Consider the following 22,894-nt stretch of genomic DNA (forward strand, 5'->3'; position numbering starts at 1 on the left):
AACTGCCTAAAATAAGAAGTAAAACAGAAAAAATATATAATTTTAATGAATCCAGTCAGTGTAATATCATACAGTTATTTAATATTTCTAATTAGACATTAACTCTTTGAAGGGCACATATACCAGATGTTTGTCAATTTTTTAACCTCCTAAAAATAGCTAATTTTTCTACAACAAAAGCTGTAATCATAAGTTTCTACTGTTTTATTTTAATTCTAAATGGCAGCACTACCCTAGTTTTAAGTTACATATTTTGCAGTTATGAAATTAATATACCTCTTTCAAAGGTATCATGTTTGAATATTCATAAATTCCATTGGAGGATAGGGAAAAATGCACAATCTTCAAATGTATGACACACACATGCTGAACCGTTTATATTTACTGCATTTCAATCAAAACTGATAATTAAAAGAAGATTATGTATATGTTTCTAATACCGGTCTACTGAGGGTACCTTGTTAATAGATGGCAGCACCAGGCTTCTCCTTCTATACTCAGTGACATGACAGAATTTCTTTACATTATAATAGTTTATGATGCAATAATTTGCTTATGATTAATTTACATATTGTTTAAAATTCAGTATTATGTTCATGGGTGTATGGGAAGTTTACTGACCCTGTCCTAGGACTGAATACAAGTATATTAGTTTCGTTTTATTCCTTGTTTACAATACTCGAGTTTCTCATTCTTCTCTCTTTAGCTAAAATTTTAATTTCAGCACCCCACCCTTTCCCACGAGAAAGACTTGTCTGGCATAAAAAAATGTTGCACAACTGTAGAGGTTAAATGTGGCATTGTTAGCCCCCCAACACACCCGTTGTTTCGGGTTTTCCAAAATCTTATGCAGCGAATATGACAGGTGACAGACAACAAATTTGTCATGCACTGGCATATAAAAATTTCACACTAGATTTTTTTGAAGTCTCAATTTTGTGTCCTAAGGGTCTATAAGTTACAATTCATTCAAAATTTTACCACAATTTAAATTACTTTATATACCGCCCCTCAAAGGGTTAACAAATGCATTTTTATTTATTTCAATCAGACTAAAAAGTAGAAAAAATATTCTTACAGAACTGCATTCATTGCTTATAAATCATTTGATTTGTTAATCAATAATGGTACTTTAAATTTAAATGATAAATATCTTACGGTTTATTGAATGGCACAAAGCCAGTACATGGAAGATAAAAGTATTTTATTTCAAGCAGTGGCAACATTGCTTTTAAATAATTGAATTCATTGATTAAAATTGAAAGATAAATATCTTTTATTTTGCTGGATGACAACAGTCTCGTGCAACAGAGATAAAAAATGTTTTATCTCAAACAGTTTTGCCAAGCTGTCTTTCAAACTGATATTTTAATCAAAAATTCATTAAATTCATACAAAATATGAAATAAATAAAAAACAAATTCAAAATTCAGGATTCAAGGGGCACGTGTTTAGGTCCAGGACTATATGTGTTCAAAATTTGTTGGCTTTAGGAAATGCAGTTTTTCCCCAAAGCGAGAAGCATACAAACAGATTCCCTTTTTTTAAATTTTTTTAAATTTAAAAGTAAAGATTAAAAGTGAAAAATTTATACACTTAATTAAAATTTAATTTTTTAGGCGATTACTATATTTGACTTTGTTCCAATGTTATTTAAAATCTTAACATGTAACAAGTTACTTGAGATATATGCTAAGAGATGCTGATAAGGTTCAGTTATAAGGTAACTTAAAAGCTCTGTAGTATTTTCCATTAAAAATACTAAAATTTTATTCTTCCTATAGTCTAATTAGAATAAAACATTTTAAAAATTAATTTTTAAATTCTCATTCTAAATTTAAATATATTTAAAAATATATATATAATAAAATTTATCTCACAAATGTCTTACCTAAGACTTCTACCCCTGCTTTATCTGCACTTTGTTTTGTTTTACTTAGAAACAGAGTTTAATCTAAAAATAAGTATGTATAGTTTTACATATATGTGTTAAACAAACACTTTTTTGGAATTACCAACAAAAAATAAAGCATACTTTTTGATATAAAGCCCAAGCAACAGAAAACGCACATTGAGATAATGTTAAATGAGTAAGAAGTGCACATACAATGAATAAGAAATGTTCTACAATCAAAGAGAATGATTGCATCAAGAATGAATATTTTATTCCATCTCTGATTCTACAAATACTCAGAATTCAACTGCAAAGAATACTGAAACTGAAAACACATAAAATTTTTGGAAAGAAACCCTCAGATAATCACAAGCATATCAGCCTGGATTGACTATCATGCTTTATCAATTCACAAGGCAACCTCCTCATACAAAGCTCTTCTTATCTCTCCAGAATTTGTGAAGGAATTAAGTCTGCTTCATATCCATTCCTTCCACTGTTTTCGTAGCTCACGCTTGAAAATTCTATTAATATCATAATTAATCGCTTGAAAATTCTATTAATTTTACAATGACTGTAAATTTTTGTAAGCCCACCTGATATCATCAAGATATCGATGCTAAGTTTTTTTGCTTCGGATTTTAAAGTATCCACTAAGTGGAATTGCAATGAATCCAAATGATGAGTCCCCAAGGTTGGAAAAAAGGATCTTTTCTTTTCAATAAATTTCTATAGTAGTGATAACAGGTACATGATCTGAGGTGAACTCAGATGTGACTTCAAGAGCGATGGGAATAAATGTATTTGAGAGAATAATGTTCAAGATATCGGAGTGGCTACAATTAGCAGTCTAAATGTAGCTTCTATTGGGACATGCAGAGCAATAGGATGACTACATATGAAGTTATGCAGAGTACATTCATTGGCATTTGTTCGGCGGCAACCTCAGTTGACGTGTTTGGCGTTTATATCACTAGCAATGATGACTTGCTGATCTTTAGGGAGTAAGTTCTTGAGCATGTTATCCAAAAGTCTAAGCCTAGGTGGATTGTAGATAGCAGTAAAATGTATGATATCTTTATTTGGAAGCACGACAGCAGCGGTCACACCTTCATAACAATCAGGACAAACTGTAGAGACAAGGTGAGATTGAAGAGAGTTTTTTATAAGAATAGCAGCTCCACCATGTCTTTGCGTGGTTCTATCACCACGGTAAGTACGGTTAATTTAGCACATAAAGTCTATCGGCTGCAACGAGATGAGTCTCAGAAATCAGAAATCATGCCGATGTCGATGTTATATTCGGCTAAAAAGTTTGTATATTCATCAATTTTGTTCGAAATGCCTGCGGCATTCCAATAACACAATTTGAGTGGGTTTCGGAGATTATTAAATTTGCTCGACTGGTTTGGAAAAATCTGATTCTGTGTTTGTTTCCTGTTTTCAGATGTTTTGTGTTAAAAGTTGGATTCCTGAACTTTTCAGGAAATTAATCAGTGTTTAGATCTTCGAAGATCTTTTTAGCTTCATTGATGAAATTGGTTGTGGATCCATTTATGGTTTTGATGGCATCCGCAAAGGATTTGTTGATGATGAATCCATCTGCATAAGTTTTGGTAGGATCTTTTTTGGTTTGTTTGGGAAACATTTCACATCCTTTAAAGGAAACGGCATGATCCAAACCACAGTTGGCACATTTTGCTGGTGTGTTCTTGTCTTTTTGACACTTTCTAGAATTATGGTTGTCTCCATATTTGACATCATTATGACAGGCGGCTTGAGAATGGTGAAAGCCTTGACATCTAAAGCACTGGACGAGCGTCCTTTACATGGAGTCCTAAAATTTTGGTTTCTTTAGAAATTTCTTTGGATTTCTCATTTTTATTTCCTTGTACGAAGTAAAAAGGAAGAATTGTAATCGCGAAAAGGTTCAGGCAGCATATTTCAACGAAAATATTCATTTTGACCGCTTTCAAATGCAATTTAACGATGTTTTTGCGTGATATCTGTACGTAAGGAGAGAATAAAAGATTCTTTTCCTCCAAATAAATTAAAAAACTGCTTTAAAATGAATTCTGAAGAGAATTTTTTGTGGCATCTGTACTAATGTATGTACGTATCTCGCATAACTCAAAAACGAGTAGCCTCAGAACGTTGAAATTTTGTATACAAGACTACTATAACATGTAGATGTGCACCTTGTATTTTGGTTTCAATCAGCCATGCCAAACGTATATAAATATATTTATAAATATATCAACTCTGTTACCCAGCTCAGTATCTCAGTTTCTTTACTCTTATATGTTTGTAAATTGTACTTTTTTTTGCTTTAAAAATGATTGAATTATGTTGTTCTTATCTTTCGGTTAAGGTTTTTATGCCTTTAGTAAATCTGTATGCAATACTTTTAGAATTATCAACAATTTAAAAGTTGTTTAAGTGCCGCTACGCCTTAATTTTTTTGATGGCGGCCATTGCTTGTTTACATTTGAAACAGCAGAGTAGTGAATTTATTGCCAGTCTACAGAAATGTAGCTTCACAACAACAAAGATAAACACCTTCATTTATTATTGCACTTTAAATCATGCTTGATCTTTTCTTTAATTTTTTCGAGGAAATAAGTGTTAAAGATTTACTTAATTTTTAATAATTAGTAACTTTTAATACAGATATTTTGAGTTTTTTTTTTTATTTTTGCCTTGTCGTGAAGTGAGAACTGAATTAATTGAATCAGAAATACTCAATCGTCTGTGAAAAACTGTTTCTTTTTCGTTTGGTTTGCTTAATTTCTTTTGTACATTGTTCTAGCTTTATTATAGTATTTGAATAGAGCATGTGGCAACGATTAGATAATTCTTTAAATGATATAAATTTTGTTCATTCTGAGTTACAATATGAACAAAATATAATACTGTTAAGTGAACCTAGCGCCAGAGTGTCGCTATGGTAAACAAATAGAGTGAATTTTAAAGAACGCATTTATTCTATTGTGGTTTATGCGCTGTCGGCGAAGTAGATTTAATTAAATCCAATAAGTTTAAACGAAATGCAAGAAAAAATGCATATAATTTAATATCCCGTACAAGGAAATCATGTGGTGTACACATCAGATTTCTTTTGTAAAGAAATAACAGAAATTTTTTAACTTCTCCTTTAAATCTACGAGAAAGTTGATTAACACTTATACTTTATAATTTTTACTTAAAAGTTCTTCTTTAATTTCATCTGGGTCAGTGTCCATAGTAAGATGGCGGAAGACCACTTTGCGATTTTTTTCGTCAGGTAAGAGAAATGAGTGATATTTAATTTCTTTTTTTTTTTTTTATTAAGGATGCTAGTCATAGCTCTATGAGTATTGACATGAGAGACTTTAATCTTGAAGCCTTCCGTTTGTATATATCCAGTATAATTAGATTTATCTGATAAATTGTGTTCTGCAAATAATGCTTTTAGTTGCGACCAATTAAATTTTTTGTCATTTATATATATATGGCAGGTGGTGCTTTGCCTTTTTTATTTTGAAATTCTTCATTTGTCTTGAAGTCGTTTGGAACATCAGAACTTGTGTCCATTCATTCTTGTCTATGAAGGTAGAAGCGACAACTGGTTTGCGTTGAGGAGGATTAATTGGACAAAAATAACCCTTCTTCCTTTTACCCACTGTACTACCTCCTTTGAGTTTTTGTTTCATTTCCTGAACTATCTGTTTCTTGTTCTAATGGTATTTCATATGAAGTGTCATTATTTGGTTTACTTTGTGAGCCTTTCATACGTTTACATTTGACTATTTTCCATTCGCTTTCCTGAGAGGTGGAAAGAATTTCGTCTTGAGGACGTTCTAAAGAAGCTTTGATTTCCTCGTGAGCAGAAGTTAAAGCATCATACACTTTTCGGAGCAGATCGAGTTTTTTGTCTTCTTCGATTGAAAGACTTCCATTTTCTTTCTCGATTTTAAGCTCCTCAACAGTAGCTGCAAACACTTTCAAAAAAGATATTATAATCCATGAACAATCCAAACAAAATGGAGCCTGTGCAAATCCAAACCTTAATGGAGGGAGTCTGGCACCTTGGAACCAGACCCACACGAAGGTGTTCTGGCAGACAGATGAGCCAGCGAACACTCACAAGACAAGCGATCCCTTGTCTTCAGCACTGACAGCCAAAGCTAGAGGGTAACTATGTGAGGGAAACAATCCAATCTGAAAAAAAAAAAAAAAAAAAAAAAAAAAAAAAAAAAAACACAGGATCAAAATCCAGCAAATTAGTGATAAGCAATCAATGGCACATGATAAGCAACCACAAGGGCAAAAATGCAGACAAACTTCAACGCCGAGGTGGGAAAATACATCATCCATTTATGCGCTGTCAAGAACAATTGGTTTGTTATTCAGATAAACCCAGGAATGGTTCAGAACTGGTGAATTTAGGGCGGGTAAATTTTTTTGAGTTTAGTAAAGCCCCCAGCAGCAAAATTAAGGGATGAAAAAAGTTTTAGAATTTACGCAGATACTCAGCAGCAGAATTTTGGACCCGCAGAGATTGTAGCAGGCTGCAAAATGCCTAGCACCAGCCCAAAGTAAGCCTTAAGTATATGTGGGAATTAACTTATTCAGAACTCAGATAGCATTAGGCATGTGTGGAAATTAGGAAAAGATATAATAAATAACTAACGTAAATTAAGCTTAACTTTGTCAGCATGCAACAGAAGCAAAGTAAAATTTAGCAGAACATGCCTCAGTCATCACACTTATGATGTATCACCAAAAGTGTGTAGTGGATGCTAGATCAGCTTTACGATGATAGCTAGGAATTTGAAGTTTTTCATATATTGCAAACGAAAAGCAAAATTTTGCAATTAATGGAATTTTTGAAGAAATGTGCAGAAGTGGTAATAAATGAAGATGATATAACACAAGATTTTTATTGCAATGACAATGCCCTATAATGATCTAATATCGGAAAAGATCCCACATCAGGATTCGGCAAAGTCCCGATGCATCCAAATCTCAGACTTTGTACTATACTGACGTAGCAGGTGTTTAGTTTAATAAGTGCTTTAATGGCCACGTAGGAAATTCAGGTATAAGGTTACCAGACATACAGGATTGTTCTGGGTAGCACTGGATTCTTAATTAAATGAAAATGGAAAATGTCTGCAATTTTTAAAAGTGATATGATTGAAGTAGATTAGGATATTTAAATTTTGTCCAAGTACTTGAGGGTTATTTGCCACAAGCCTTTGTGGAGGACATTTTAACATAAATAGCTGGTATTCATGTTAAACATGTGGAAAATCATGAAATCTCCCATGCAGGTTTACGGTTTGAATTTGGGTCTACCAGCATACTGAGTTTTACCACTTGGTTATTGGTAAGCCAGCTGAAGAAGAATAAATAACAGCACAAAGTCCATAATCCAGACTCGTCGGGATTTCAAAGATTCCGGATTATAAATCATCAATTTAAATCTGGTAAGATGGCATGCAGAAATTATACAATTAAAAATATGAAACTGTAATTTATAAAATAAAGAGCAATTATGATCAAAAGGGTAACAAAATTTACACACACACAAAAAAAAAAAAGCTTAATATTTATTTGTTTACTGTATTAGAAATTTCTTTTAATGTAAGTTGCTTAAGTAGCTTCGTTTTTTGTGCTAATACTTTCTCTTTAATTCTATAAACAGACATAATTTCTTGTTCAGTTACGAAGTTCCACTGTTCAAGTCCTGTAATTGCTGTGTTGAGAATATCGACTAACTTGTCAATTGAAATTTCTTCATTTTCAATAACCTCTCTGTCACTTTCTTCACTATCGGGAGTGGTATTTTCTGGATCTAGAACCATACTACAGATTTCACCATCCGTTAATTGATTGATGATTGGGGCTTTATCCTAACAATGAAAAACTTTTGTTATATCATCTTAATTTATTACCGCTTCTCCATCTTTCTTTACAAAATCCAATACCTGGAAAATTTTACCTTTAGTTTGTGATGTCAGAAAACCTTCAAATTCTCGGCTATCATTGGAAGCTCCAGAATGGAAACTCTTTTTGACATAATCGAAAGTTCAAGCTTAATTTTTATACAATTGCTCTAACAGTCTGCAAAAAATAATAAGCCTGATCCAATTAGAAGACGAAGGAACAGCGCAATCTGCAACATTAACTGAAATGCCTTAAAAAGATAATTTTAGCTTAGCTTATACCATCTGTTATACATTAAACGCGCATGCGTAAAGCATACAAAAAAAGTTTGAGGCTTTGAAGTCCGGATTATAGATCATTCCGGATAACGGACATCCGGATTACGGATTTTGTACTGTATCAATTTACAAAAAGGAGAAAAGAGTGTGAAACTTTAGTGAAAGTTTTAGAAGAAAGCAATTATTTTAAGATAAAATCAGGTATTTTTTATTAAGTACCATTGCATCATTCACTTGTCGCAACAGATCTACAGAAAAACACAGTCTACTTTTCACTATTTTTGTTGAGTTCTTTGCTGTTCACTTGCCTTTGTTTCCTCATATCAACTTTTCGTTTGTCTCATGATCTTAAAACACTTATTTCTGTCTTAATATTGAAATTATTTGTTCATGTGTCCTAGGTTAGCTGTTTTAAAATCTGAGAAGCCTATTCATATATCATAAAAGAAATAATAAACAGGCTTACATTGAGACTGAAACCTTATTAAAAAAAATCTTTAAAAATCTGAAAGCTTTTAGATTTTATATTATGCAAAAAGGGGCGTTTTTTTTAATGATTTGTGTGTTACCTTTATTTATTAAATATCATGTTATTCGCACTTTAAACCCTAAAATTCAATTCAACAACAATATCACAAAATATTTAAAAGAGCATATTTTTAGAATTTCCGATACAGTCTCATGTGCTGGAGATAAAAATGTTTCCCATACAGTGTTGCCATTGCTCGCTTTGAAATCGTCGAGTTTGTTAATAAAAAATTCTTTAATGTCTGAAAAATATGAAAAAGATAATAAAACAAATTTCAAATTAGGGCTTCCAGATGCCCATATTCGGTAGAGAATTAAGTTATTCAAAATTTGATGGCTCTACCATTGTTTTATCACAATGCTAGAAACATACATACATTGATGCAGATTCTTCATTATTTAATTTCTTTAATACAAGTTTATACTATTATGTGGCAACGATTTAAAAAGCGACTTGCCAAGTGAATCAACTCAAAATGCCAAAACGAAATTAATAGCCTTTCTGAGACAACGCCCTTCGGGCTAAAAAAATGAGCAGCCACTATTCATAATGCTTAACAATATGCAGTGATCACCATGTGAACAACAGTACAGTTTACCATAAAAGGACACAGAATTTGTTAGTAAAAGTTAGAATGGACTACCAACAAAATGACCACCATATTTCCAACCTTTTTTGCACTAGAAGATGATATCATAAACTAATAATATCAAAGATTTAAATTCTTTACATACCTTTTATAATTAAATTGGCCCATGTATGAGATTGTAATGCTTGAATTATTCTTTCATAGCCTTTGACATCTTTGATCAGCATATCATCTGAATAACAAAACAGGTTATAAATACATATATTCAATACTAAATAATACAACAGAATAAAATAACTGTAATTTACCCTTGGTAAATTATATTCATATAATTGCATTTCCATACACACACACATATACTATAATAAAAATGAAAATTCAATAATAAAAATAACTCCCATTAACAGTGAGTCAAATGCTGCTGGAAAGAGAAAATCGCAAGATTTTTTTTTTTTTCTTTTGGCAAGCTAAGAGCAAAATAAAATTAAAATAAATAAATAAAAGTAGAAACATATATGTTAAAAATAGAAGGATCATGTAAAATTTTAGCTCTTCAATTAAGGAGCAGACCACAAGTTCATATGATCTCCTACACTTCTAAATTTATTTCTGGAAGACTTTAAATAATATTTTAGAATATGTAGTTAATTAAAAGCTACATTACATTCCAGAAACAAATCTCCTCTAACCCAGTCAGAATAAACAATGTAAACATGTAATTAGAAAAATCTAGAAAGAATTACTAAAATTTGCTAGACGAATAAAAGCAGAAAAAATATGTAAAAAAAATTTTTTTAGGTACTTAATATATCTCGTCAATCTGCCATGTAGCACGATTTAACATAAATTAAGAATGACCATGTCCATTATAATTCTGCAATAATGACTGGTGACCATTTTCAAAATTTCCAACAATGGTTGACAGGAGTATCATTTTTTACTTGTACAAAAAAGAAGTAATATTTGAACCTTACTTGAAATTGGTCAAAATTTAATTTATAATTATAAAACTGGCAAAATAAAACAATGTCAGCATAGCAGCAGTTTAAAAAACAACAGCATTATGAAAATTCAAAAGAACTTTCAGAAATAAAATGAAACACAATATCAAAAATACAAAGCTTCCAAAATCTGAAATACTTAAATTTAGGCTAAGATATGTAGGTAAATTGAAAAATAAGTTTCCCCTGTAGACTGTGGTCAGAGTTGTGTATGAAAGTCAAAAAATAGAATGAGACATTAAAGATATGACATACCTTTATTTTTCCACATAGGTACCAAGTACATTGAGACATTTGTCATATCGCTTGATAAGCTTCAAAAAGTCCTCCAGGAAAAAAATCAGGTTTTTGCTTATGGAAGAAGCGTTGAGCGGCTATGGGCGAAAGGCGACACAGCAGGAAAAAGCGCAAGTCACCGATACACCATTGGTTAGAGGTTGCTGCAAATCAAGCAGATGGCACTGTTGCAGTGCCTGTGCAAAGTGGAGACCAGCCTCTCATTTGAGCCCCAGTAGGTATGGAGAGAAGGTGCGTTTTGAATTCGTGGTCAAAGGAGGAAGTGAGAGCGGTTATCTACTATGAATGGGCACGTGGAGTATCAGGAACAGAAATTCATAACCGCCTCGTGGAAGTCTATGGCCCAGGTGTGATGTCGAAGCAAATAGTGCGGAGATGGTGTCGCACATACAGTGATGGACGTCAGCAAGCGGAGGACATACCGAGAGCTGGACGGACGCGCACGGCCACTACAGATGCAAATATCAGGAAGGTGGATGACATGATTAGAGCGAACCGGCGTATCACCATCGATGAAGTAGCGGAAGAACTTGGAATCTCACATGAGTGAGCTCAAAACATCATCCACGATATTCTTCGATACAGAAAAGTGTCAGCACGATGGGTGCCCCGATAATTGACCTCGACACACAAGGAACAACGCATGGGGGTCAGCCTGGAACATCTCGTGTGTTACCATGAAGATGGCAATGACTTTCTGTTTCGGATTGTGATGGGGGATGAAATGTGGGTCGACCATTTCATGCCAGAATCAAAGGCCGCATCTATGGAGTGGAAACATCCGTCATCACCTGTCCGAAAGAAGTTCAAGACAACTCCCTCTGCAGGTAAAGTGCTCCTCACAGTTTTCTGGGATGCCCAAGGAGTTTTGTTGCTGGACTTTTTGGAGGTTGGAACCATCAATGTTACGCGCTACTGTGACACCCTGTCGAAACTGAAAGAGGCGATTTGGAAAAAGAGGCCTGGCCTTCTCACATCTGGCGTTCTGCTGTTGGATGACAATGCCAGACCACATTCGGCGACGGCAATGCAAAACCATATTGCAACTCTTGGTTGGAAGCGCCTACACCATCCGCCAAACAGTCCTGATCTCGCACCAAGCAACTTCCATCTGTTTCCGGCTTTGAAGAAAAATCTCAGGGGAAGGCGCTTTGGAAGCAATACTGAAGTGAAACAAGCCGTTCAACGCTTCTTCCATATGCAAAGCCCTGATTTTTTCCTGGAGGGCTTTTTGAAGCTTATTAAGCGATATGACAAATGTCTCAATGTATTTGGTACCTATGTGGAAAAATAAAGGTATGTCATATCTTTAATGTCTCATTCTATTTTTTGACTTTCATACACAACTCTGACCACAGTCGACAGGGGAAACTTATTTTTCAACTTACCCTCGTAATATAGCAATACCTCACATAGTGCAGGTAGTTGGTTCTGCCAGTATCCTGGACTGCTTGAATCTGAACTAATCAAGACACTAAATACATATGAAAAAAGGGGGGAATTAGTTCCCCTTAAAAATACTTACTGTTTTTCAATTAAAAAAACAAAAGTACTTTGATCAGAAAATTTTTTTTTTAAATGCATGCTTTTTGTAATTCATTTTTTATCCTTTAAAAATTGCAATATGTACTTTTTTTTTTTTTTTTTGTTAGATCTTTTGTCCTAATATATTTCTCTGTAGCAACAAACTGTGATGTTTATTATTTAGCAAATAAGGCTATATTCTGTTAGTGGAATAGGGTATTTTGCATAATGAAATTCAGCAGTTTAATAGGACGGTGTTATGTTGTTATAACTTTATTTTTCGTACTCAATTTGAGCAGTTTTCTTAAAAGTTTTTACACCACATGCTATTCCTTTCCCCCTGCATTACAGATTAAGATTTTTACCATCTTAATAGTGTCTAAATGCATGAATGTCAAGTTCAACACTGAGATCCATAATATGCTCTGACAAGGTTTTAATAATTCAGTAACTTTTTATGGCTGTTTAGCTGTTAATCCTCATGCAGACACTTCAGCAGAATCATTGCTACTGTCTAGATTGTCCTCCCATTCTTTCATTAGCCAATTGTTTATCTAAGTTAATAAATATTTCATTGTTAATAAGTCATCATTTACATTTATCAAGTTGATATTTAGTTTCAATCCTCTATTAGTAACTTCAAAAAATGAGTTTCAAAAAGCAATGAAATCATTTGCACAATGTGGTATGATAAGTTTCCATGCTTTCATATTGCTTTGCCTTTAAATCATGCCATGCTTTGCCTATATTTTAGACAGCATTTTTTATGTTGAAGCTCTTCAGAAATTCTTTAAAGCAAGCCCATTTTCCTCTGCTGTAACATTTATGGATTGCAAAAAAGTGTGGCACAAATAATAAGTCTTAAATTTTGCAATGACACTTAAATCCCTTTCATCTAAAAAAACACTTCAAGTGCATAAAGGCTAAAAAAATTATTCATCATTTATGTAACAAAAAAAAAATAATTTTATGTACAAATTTTAAATTCAGTTTTTGCTCAGTTAAAATTTAGTTTGTTTTGAAATTTTCAAACCAGATTTTATACTAAATCCCGACTGACTGAAGCCAGCCTATGTGAGGTTTTGCAGCAATCTGGGAAAATAAAAGTATCAGAATGTACATGCTACTGCTTTAAAATTAAATGAAATTTACTACAAATTATTCAACAGTATTCTAACACTCAAAGCTATTAATCTATTATATGATCCACTATCTATGATCTTTAAGTGGTTAAGAGATTTTAATAGTTAAAGGCAGACTTTTTAACCCATTTTTACCAGCAAGTTCCTCATTCAAATCTTATTTAATAAAGTAAAGATTTAGATTGTTTTAAAATTTACCTTTATCTTCATTTTCATCAGATGGATTTAATTCAATTAGTTCAAAATGATTTTTAACACACCAATTCATGATGTCTTTTCTTGCCTGTGCTAAAGTATAATTAAAAACCAGACAATGATAAGCATAAAACTATACAGCATTGAAACTGACTGCAAATGTTTTGTAAAATTAAGCAAAAAATTAATAAAAAGATAAATTCTTTGATTAAACTGCCCCTACTTAGAAGTAATCATGTAGTAGCATATTATGTCACCAAAATAGTTATATGGCAACTCATGACATGAATAAAATATATTTACATGGCAACTCAGGGGTGTACGCCGGCACCAGTCTTGTGTTTAATTAAATGTAAATTTCCACCTTCCAAATTCAACAGTCTTTCTCTGATTACAGTTTGTTTTTGCACTGAGTATATTTTTTACTCGTAATAAATCACAATGGGACTGTGAAGTGTATTCAATGAAAAGTATGTGTTGAATTTCTTCAGAAATACTGCAAAAATTTTCAATGCATGAAACTATACTTCTTAATCGATCAAATTTTATTGAAATGCATTGTGAAAATTGCAAAAGGATGCTAAAATTGGATTGTTTGAAGTTGTACTTCTTAAACTTTGAAGATAGCCATATCTTGTTTACACCAGTTATTGACTTCATTAATTGTTGGACAAAAGAATGTAATTCAGTGAAGTTCTGTGAAGAACCCAAAATTATCCCCAAATGCAATTACGGGACTGATATGCATGAGAACAGCAATTAAAAAAAACAAAAAATTGCATATGGATTTCTTGAAAAGGGAAGTGTTTTATTACAGATGCTTCTTGCTCTTTTAATTTTATTAATTTATTGCTCTTTTATAGAGTTTTTAGTGCACCACTATTTTGATAATTGCTGCTGCCTTTTAGCTATTAACTTGATAAAAAATTAGTCAACGATCAGTTGAAAACCTTTCAGGAGAGGAGTGTGGATAATCAGAAAGTGCTAAAATAAATATATAAATAAATACAGATTTCATTCCTTAATATAACATTTTGATATTAGGAAGTCGCACTGTAAAGAACAGTACAACTTAAGCTGTTGGTTATGCCATTAACACAATGTACACATAGTGAAATATTCTTCAAACTTAACTCTCTATGGAAAAAATGGGTTAGGTATAGTACAATTATGAAAGTACATTATGTATAATTTAAAAAACCTAAATATTCTTGGAATTAAAAGGGAAAATAAAACTGTTTATTCAAAGGATTTTTATTAATGCTTAATAAGCAGATGCATGGCATAATTATTTTGCTTTAAGAAAGCTAAAAATTTTCCTTGGGACAATGACTGATACAACACTTTAAAAAAGTTTTAAAGCATGTTCAAAGTGCTCATAAAATGTTCTCTTCTTTCTTCATTTGGGTCAATTGCAAAATCAGACAGTTCTTATACCCTTTTTAAGAATTTGTTTAACTTCTTATCTTAGGCGCTTTATCTTATTTTCACCACAGCTGCTTTCACTGTTGGCTGGTGTTTAAAATCATCCAGTTCTTCATCATTTTCAATTTTGACTTCTCCATTCATCTTTGATTTCTCCTTCTTCCAGATCAGAAATTTTTTTGCTGCCTATTGCTTTTGGGATCTGTACAATTTCTATGGCTATAGCAAAATGGCCAACACTCTGCAGCACACCACGTATAAATGAACTTCTAATGATGGAGAAATTAAATGAAAATACATATGCACTAAATCACATTCTAAAAATCTGTGCTTGGTAAGGGTTTATTAAAATAATAGCAAAAATATTTTTATGCTTTCTAAAATAGCTTCAGATACTTATGAATTCTTGCAAACAACTTAGTGTCATCAAATTTTCAGAATATGTTTTTAAGAATGAGAATTTAAGTATCTTATATTTTAATGTATAATGCAATCCTTATTCAATAATTGAAATCTGAATTTAAAATTCTTAAAGTTTGTTTTACTTTGATACGCTGATAAAGCTTCTTGACTTAAGACAAATATCAATACAGTTTGGGAATAAAAAAACAAAATAAAATAAAAAAATGCAAAAATTGTCAGCTAGTACCCAATTAGCAATTTTGACTTTTTCAGTTGTAAAAAGTCACCAAATGGTAGCAATGCAGTTGCAAAAATTAGTACCTATTTTCATATTTTTCCATTTAAAACTACGTCAAAGCATTTTATATAAAAAAGCTAATCGTTCAAAAACATTGTTATCCATCTAAATCGTTACACTATGAAAGAAGTGCATAACAAATCTAAAAGTTGCATGAAAGCTAGAAAATGCTGGGATGTGTAATGAGTAGCATTTTATGACACATACACATTACAGGCAAATATATAACACATGGAAGCAGTATAAAAATGTAGACTAAAATGATGATTATTCATTTAAAAATTATGTTTACTCATACTTTTTTGTTGGAAGTTATGCTGTGCTTTGAGTGATAATGAACTTAACCAGGACATCTCAGAATTTTACTGAGCCTACTGGGACTGCTCATTCTTGTACAGCACAACTGCTGCTCAGATTAATTGAGATTCAGTTACTGTTATATGAATTTCTATACCTGTTTTTAGACCGATATTATAACTAGAATTTAAAATTATGATTTTTAAGCAACTGTAGGCTTATATTATTAATTCTGTCTTTGTCTAACTTTCTGTACATTTTGAACCTTCATATACACATATCGGGAACAGCTTTTTTGGGAAGAACGCCACTATCTTGCGGGGGGGGGGGCTACGCGTATCACTTACAACTTTTCTAACAGACTAAAAAATATTAAAAAGGTAAAAAAATTTTATTTATAGGCTGATTACGGGAATTTATCTAAGTCTGAGTAGTGGGTATTTAAAAAATAATATAATAAATAAAACATTGTACAAACTAGGGTTTCACTGTTAATAAACATTTTTAAAGGTTCAGTCAGTTAGGTTATGTATAAAATAAAAACGAATAATTTGAAACATTTAATTCTTAATAAATATTGAGCAGTCAGTACTTAATTAATGTGGTTTCTGAATATGTAATTTAATCTTAGGATTAGTTCTTGAAGACGCTTAAAAAATTAGATGTTTTGGGTTTATATCAGTTAATCCTTGAACAATTTTGATTTTATTAGGTTCATAATACAAAACATTTGTTCATATGTTGATCCAAATTTACAACAGTATCTGATAGCCAAACAGTGTAAATTTGGAATATTGCTTGTTGGTATAAATGTTCAAAATTCAATATAATCTGGATCATTTGCAGTTGAAATAAGTTCCTTGTATTTGCTTTTCAGTTTGGCAGGCTGTTAGATCAACAATTTTGATTTGGATTTCAGTTAGGTAACAATTGACATCTTGCAGAGAGAAACTGAAAAAGGATTTGTGAAAAGATCAACAATTTTTTTATCATCTTGAAAATCACATAACCTAGAACTGAATGAACTCTGCGAAATGGATAAATTCTTAAACCTATTACAGTTCGGAGCATTACTGAATTTGGTAGCTAGTTTCTGCATTAATGTGAAATGTATTAATATTTTTTCTCCAAAATCGAGATATAAAAGCATAAGTTTGTTCACAAAAGAAGATATGTCTAACTAGGGTAGAAAAAATACAATATTTTCCCTGTAATTTTAAATTTAAATTATTTAAATATCCCACAATGTCGATGAAAATCTAAATCTCACACTCAGTCTTCATTTTTAAGTAGCAAGCACACTAAGCAGTTCATCGTTTTCTTCCAAATATTTTAAATATACTCCCTCGAATTCTGTTGTTCAATTTAGTTGAACTTAGAGAACAGTGCTGGAGTGTCGCTACAGTGAAATAAACTAAAATTCAAAGAGTTAAAAAAAAATTATATATATTCTAATGTGTTTATATATGTATCTATCAAAGAAATTGATACAAATGATGATATTATTTTTTCAAATCTTTTAATTTTTCAATAAGCCTTTGCATGCCACTGTTAAAACTCCACCATGCTACACTTTGGTACATGTGCCGCAGGTTGGCCATCCCTAACATATGCAATCAGCAATTATGCACTAAAAAAAAATACTTAAAAATTACCAGAACTCACATTCCTGACAACAGTTATTGCATACTAACAGCTGAACCTCTGAATCAATGTCGCTTAAAAATGGCATCCAGTTTAAGACATCTTCGAAGCTAGAAAACTGTTTGCGAAAAGAGAAAAGTAAAAAATTGCAGTAACAGTTTTATGATAAATTATTGATGAAATTTAATTTTAAATAATGCATACATTAATATATGGTTGCTTTTTAAAAAAAACATCATACAGATATTAAAAAAATGTAAAAATAAAGACAATTAAAATAAAGAAAAATACATTTTTTTAAAGAACATAACATAATACAGACCTTTTTTTTTACCTGCTAACAGAGTTATCATAAGAAACAAATTATTTTTGTGAATTCTATATTAATTATGAAAATGCTTTTCAGTTAGCTAATAAAATTATACACATGTATATATATATAATCAAGTTTCCTTATAATAAACACTAGCCCTGTGTTGCTTAATTTAATGAGTTGTTTCAAGCACCTTTCAGTAATTAAAAAAAAAAAAAAAAGCTGATTTGTTTAAATTTTATTTACAAGCATATTTGTTATTAATTTTTCATTTCTTTCTCTCTCCTCACATCTCTACAATGCTTGAAACTATTTCATTAGTAAATATTAAAAATCTGCTAAACTTTCATTTGTTGATTTTGTAATAACTGAGGGTATATATGGATGGATTATCTGTATTTTAGCATATATGGTAACATGCAATATAAGGTATCAGAAAATTATTTTTATGCAAAAGCAGATCAAATAATTTATGTTTTGTAGCTGATATATTATATTTTAATTTATGCAAATATTCTGGCACTAAAATACACAGCTACTTCTAAAAATGCTTCAATTAAAACATCACCATTATCCTCAACAATAAAAACATAGCCAATGTCTGCTGTTTCTGCCTACAAAGAAATATAATGAATTTTATTTTACAACTTATACTTGATATGATGCAATCTATACTTGATACAATGAAGCTTATAATCTAATCAATCACCAATAAAGACTCCAACTGCTACTTAAGAATTAAGTCTCACACACAACAGGCATAATGTTTCTAATTTAAAAGCCATATCAGCTATGTGTGTTTCCATTCAGAACATATGTGCGTCAGTAATAGTTAGTGTTCCTTGCTCAGTGAATATGATAAAATATATTTTTTATTTCTTTATTTTCAAAATGTTAATTATTTAATTTACTTTTTTATTTCTCATATTCTTCTATTTAATGAAAAATAAGCACATATGTTTTTATAAACATAAACTGAATTTCACCTCGTCTCCCTAAAGTACTTTAGTGTAGATCATAATATACATGTACCCAGAAAAAACTGAGCCACAATTACAGACTTCAGCATGCATTTGTGGTTTGATGAGTTGTGTAAATGATCAAATTTGCAGCACCAATCAGCACTGAAGAGCGATACAACATATGTATAAAGTACGCAGCTGGTAAAAGGGCAGGTGTGGCAAGTGATGAGCATTTACAACTATGTTGACGGTCATTATTGAAACCAGTGGCTCAGCAAAGGCATTGTCAGTCACTGCAGAGCTTCAGGGTATCTCCAGGCCTACCAATGTTCAAGATGATCACATAATCAGAGGAGTTGTCTCGTCTGCACCAAAAGTTATGTTATCATCTATTCAAAACCATTTGTCAACTTGCAGGGGTCCCGGGATATGATTTTCAGAACACTAGTTGATGTTGGGCTTAGATCTCAACATGATATTTCAATACAAGCAGGGTCGTCTTGCATGATGCTGCTCTCGTTCAAGCTAGACAGTGTCCAATTGGACAACTGTGATCTTCAGCAATGAATCACACTTTTCACTCAATGCTGATGACCGACACACACAGAACTGGAGATGGAGAAGTAAATAGTCTAATGTATCATTTGTTACTGAGCAGCACAAAGCCAGAACACAAAGAGTGTGATAGTCTGAGGAGTGATAAGCTGGGACAGTTGTTCACCATTAGTCATGCTGCGAAGTACTCTGACTCCTTGCAGATATGTTTAACAACATTTGCAGTGATACTGCCTCTGCTAGCAGGTTATCCAGCTTCTGTTTTCTAGCAGGATAATGCTCAGTCACACATAGCATGACTTTCCAAACAATGTCTCTGATGTATTAATTTCCTCAACTGACCTGTTAAGTCTCCAGATCTGTCACCTATTGAACATGTTTGGGACATGTTAGGCAGGCAAATTCAACCACGTAGAAACACATCCCAACTCCCTGATCCATTGCTCCACTTGTGGCATAATCTGCCATAGAGAGACATTGAGAATTTAATAGACATCATACCCAACTGAGTATCAGCTACTGTAGCAACTAATGGTGACTTTACCATCAACTGATTTTCACATTCTTTGTATTGTTATTGAAAATGTTCTCCAGGAATGGGTTCTACTAGCAGCGAAGGGCAGGAATGGGTTCTTACAGTGATTACTGTGCTTGAATCACCATTTACCAACTAATGTAGTGATAAAAATTTACCAAGATAGAAGACAATATTTTTATTTATTACATGTGATGTTGCAAATGGCGATCCATCGACGTCTGGATTAAAGACTTTTGACTGTATATTTTTAATTTAGACAGTAGAAGAATGCAAGAATACATTTAAATTTTAAAAAATGTACCAGCTGAAAGAATTAATGACGATATTTACAACAATCATACAGAAAAGAAAGATCTTAAAAGGCAAATGTGTAAGAATAAACTAATAATATATTTCTTGCTCTCAAGAAATGTTTTCTATAGAAAATCAAATTTACAAACATGCCATGCGGGTTCAAAAGACGGATAATTTCCCCTTGTATATTAATGGACTCCAACAAAAGAATGCACTCTTTGGGGTATCATAAAATAGTCTTCAAGCCTTAACCGCTAGAATTCCTACCCTTGAGACTGATAAAAATGTGTCCCAAGCCCCCAGCAGATATGCAACTTACTCAGGAAATCTACTCCAGGAAAAGGTTAAATAATTGTGCGATATCTGTGCAAGAGCAAAAATGGTAAAAAGTTTATGTGATAAATAATAATTTCAAGTCATCAGCATTAAATGAGATATTGCCAACACTAATTAATGATAAGTATATTCATGCTGACTTGAATGCTAGCATTTCTTTTCTGAAAATGTTAAGAATAAAGGATCTTTACCTTTTTAAGCTTATTCTTAAAATGTGAAGCAATGAAAAACCATTGCACTTATACTTTTATTAATATTGCACCAAGACTATATATTACATGACAGAACATTGAAAACTACGATCTTCCACCAAACAGTAAAATGCTACTCCAAATCATACATGAATAGTCATGTCTGGGATTGGTGTGAAAGGATAGCATTTGAGCACTATATTTCTCTGCCATGTTTTGTTCTCACTTACCATTCACTCATTTTTCAATTAGTTCTTTCTGCAGTTTTCACTAATTTCTTTGAAAGGCCAGAGCTTAAATTGCACTTGAGTTAGCTGGAGCACACAGGAGCTCTAAATAAAAGAGCCCTGGCACTTCTTTTATGTAAGTTAACCACAATAAAAATCCCACCTATACACCAAAGTCTTACGAGCGGGTTAATTTTTCATTCCTGAAAGGTTTAAAAAGGCATCACCCTAGTCTTGCATGTACTACGCTAGTAACTTCCTACTGCAGAGTTCCTGTATACTCTTTGAAAGATATAACCAATCGTGAGGGACCACTACTGTCATCTGCATAGAGAAGTCTTATGTTTATTCTCACATTATTATTGGATCATATTCAGGGAAAATTTCTGCTTGATGGTTAAAATTACATCGACAGGGCCTGATCAAAAAGTGTTGGACTTTTCTCTCTTTATTTTCAAAGCTACTTTTTTCCATTAAAATTTCCTTCCATATCCTGATACTGTTTCTAGAATCCTCACCATTTTCCTTTCTGACACTTTAATCATTTTATCATTGATGTGCTGAAAAGAATTATTGTTTTTGTATCTATCATTCCTTGAAATGGTACATAATGTATGATCAGGGCTTAAATTCAAACGGAGATTCGCTGAGATACTTCTTAGCTTTTGAGTAGAATTTTAATTTCATCTGAAGCCCAAAATAAGACGAGGTCTGATAATTTATTTTCTATTTATTTATAATTAATTTAATAATTTATTAAATTCCTATTTATCTCTACATTTCTTTCATTTTAAATTAACTACTTAATAATTTTAATTTTTATTTATCTTTTTTATTTCTTGTTCCCTTCCTTCATAACAATCTTTCATAGGTTTCTGGCATTTCTAAAGTCTAGAAGTTAAGCCATATGAAAGGCAATAAGCCCCAGAAAAAATGAAATCATGAATACTCACTCAATAATACTGGAATAAAGCTGCACCTGCAAATCGGCAATTTTATAACTGTACATAATAAGCAGTGCTTACATAATTATTTTCTTAGCTTTGTTAAATACTAATGTAGATCTTTAGAACACAGTATGATTCTTTACTTAAGCTACAAAATAAACCAGAAATTAAAATTGCTACAAATCAGTAACTAGAAATATATAGCATTTTATTCATTTTCAACTGAAAATCTCCTTTATTAGCATTTAAATTATTTATCAATAAATTTAAGGTTTAAAGTATGTCTCATACTTTATGTATAATTAGTTTTACTGCATATTTAAGACAAATGAAAAATTAGAAAGTAAAAACACATATAATACCTTTTGACTGTCAAAGTAGAAAATAATGGCTCGAATTGAATCTACGAATTCTTTATTTAATGCAGTCTTTTCTTCTAAAGCATATAAATTTATTTCAGCAGTATAATATTTGGTTTCAAATTGCCACAGGTATCCTTTTACATTATGAACAGAACAAGCACTTGGAAGAGAGTCCACTCCAAGAATTTCTGCATGAAGGAAATAATTAGATACACAGGGGGGGGGGAGTCTTATATAAATTACAAATAATGTCAAAATATTAATCAACACATAAGCTTATCTTTGCATTATTGACAGGAAATCAATGTGTATGAACTTAAAAAATTTTATATGTAAAAGATAAGTTGATAAAAAAGCATTTCATTAACAATCTACTTCAATCGCATTAAAAATTATTTACTTACCTTCAAATATTTTTAAAAATCAAAAATATTTGATTAAGGATAATTTTTCTACTACAGTTCCATAATTACAAGGTTTTTGTTATTAGAACTTAAAACAGTTAAAAATAATAACACATGAGAAACTATCGCATACATTTCTCTACATTCTCTATTCTTTGAATATTCTTATAATATAAAAATTATCCATGTAAAATAAACTATATGACATCAAAGTATCCAACACTGCAATTTTAAGTTTTATATCTTTATTTGTCTTATTGATGAATACCACCCCTAAGTATGTGCCAAGAGAAAATTTTAAAAAAAAGGCAGCTAAAAG

General features: G+C 31.8%; 1 protein-coding gene across 4 annotated transcripts in view; it reads right to left on the reverse strand.

Moving 5' to 3' along the window:
- LOC118202321 (alpha- and gamma-adaptin-binding protein p34) overlaps positions 1–22,894 on the reverse strand; it is a 65,502-nt gene that overhangs the window by 30,891 nt on the left and 11,717 nt on the right. For 3 of the 4 annotated variants that reach the window (XR_015040313.1, XM_085813497.1, XM_085813496.1), the window contains exons 2-5: positions 22,172–22,359; positions 17,468–17,564; positions 13,384–13,473; positions 9,367–9,453 (exon numbers count right to left, since the gene is read on the reverse strand). Coding sequence is in view for 3 of the 4 variants with exons in the window: in XM_085813497.1 (XP_085669623.1) it covers positions 9,367–9,453; positions 13,384–13,473; positions 17,468–17,564; positions 22,172–22,359 (462 nt within the window). In the remaining variant the exon portion in view is untranslated. The remainder of the gene's footprint in view (positions 1–9,366; positions 9,454–13,383; positions 13,474–17,467; positions 17,565–22,171; positions 22,360–22,894) is intronic. The other variant, XM_085813498.1, reaches the window with a different exon arrangement.

The sequence above is a fragment of the Stegodyphus dumicola genome, chromosome 3 (assembly GCF_044657685.1).
Source record: "Stegodyphus dumicola isolate Sdum_Otavi_A_Nest chromosome 3, ASM4465768v1".
NCBI lineage: Eukaryota > Metazoa > Arthropoda > Arachnida > Araneae > Eresidae > Stegodyphus > Stegodyphus dumicola.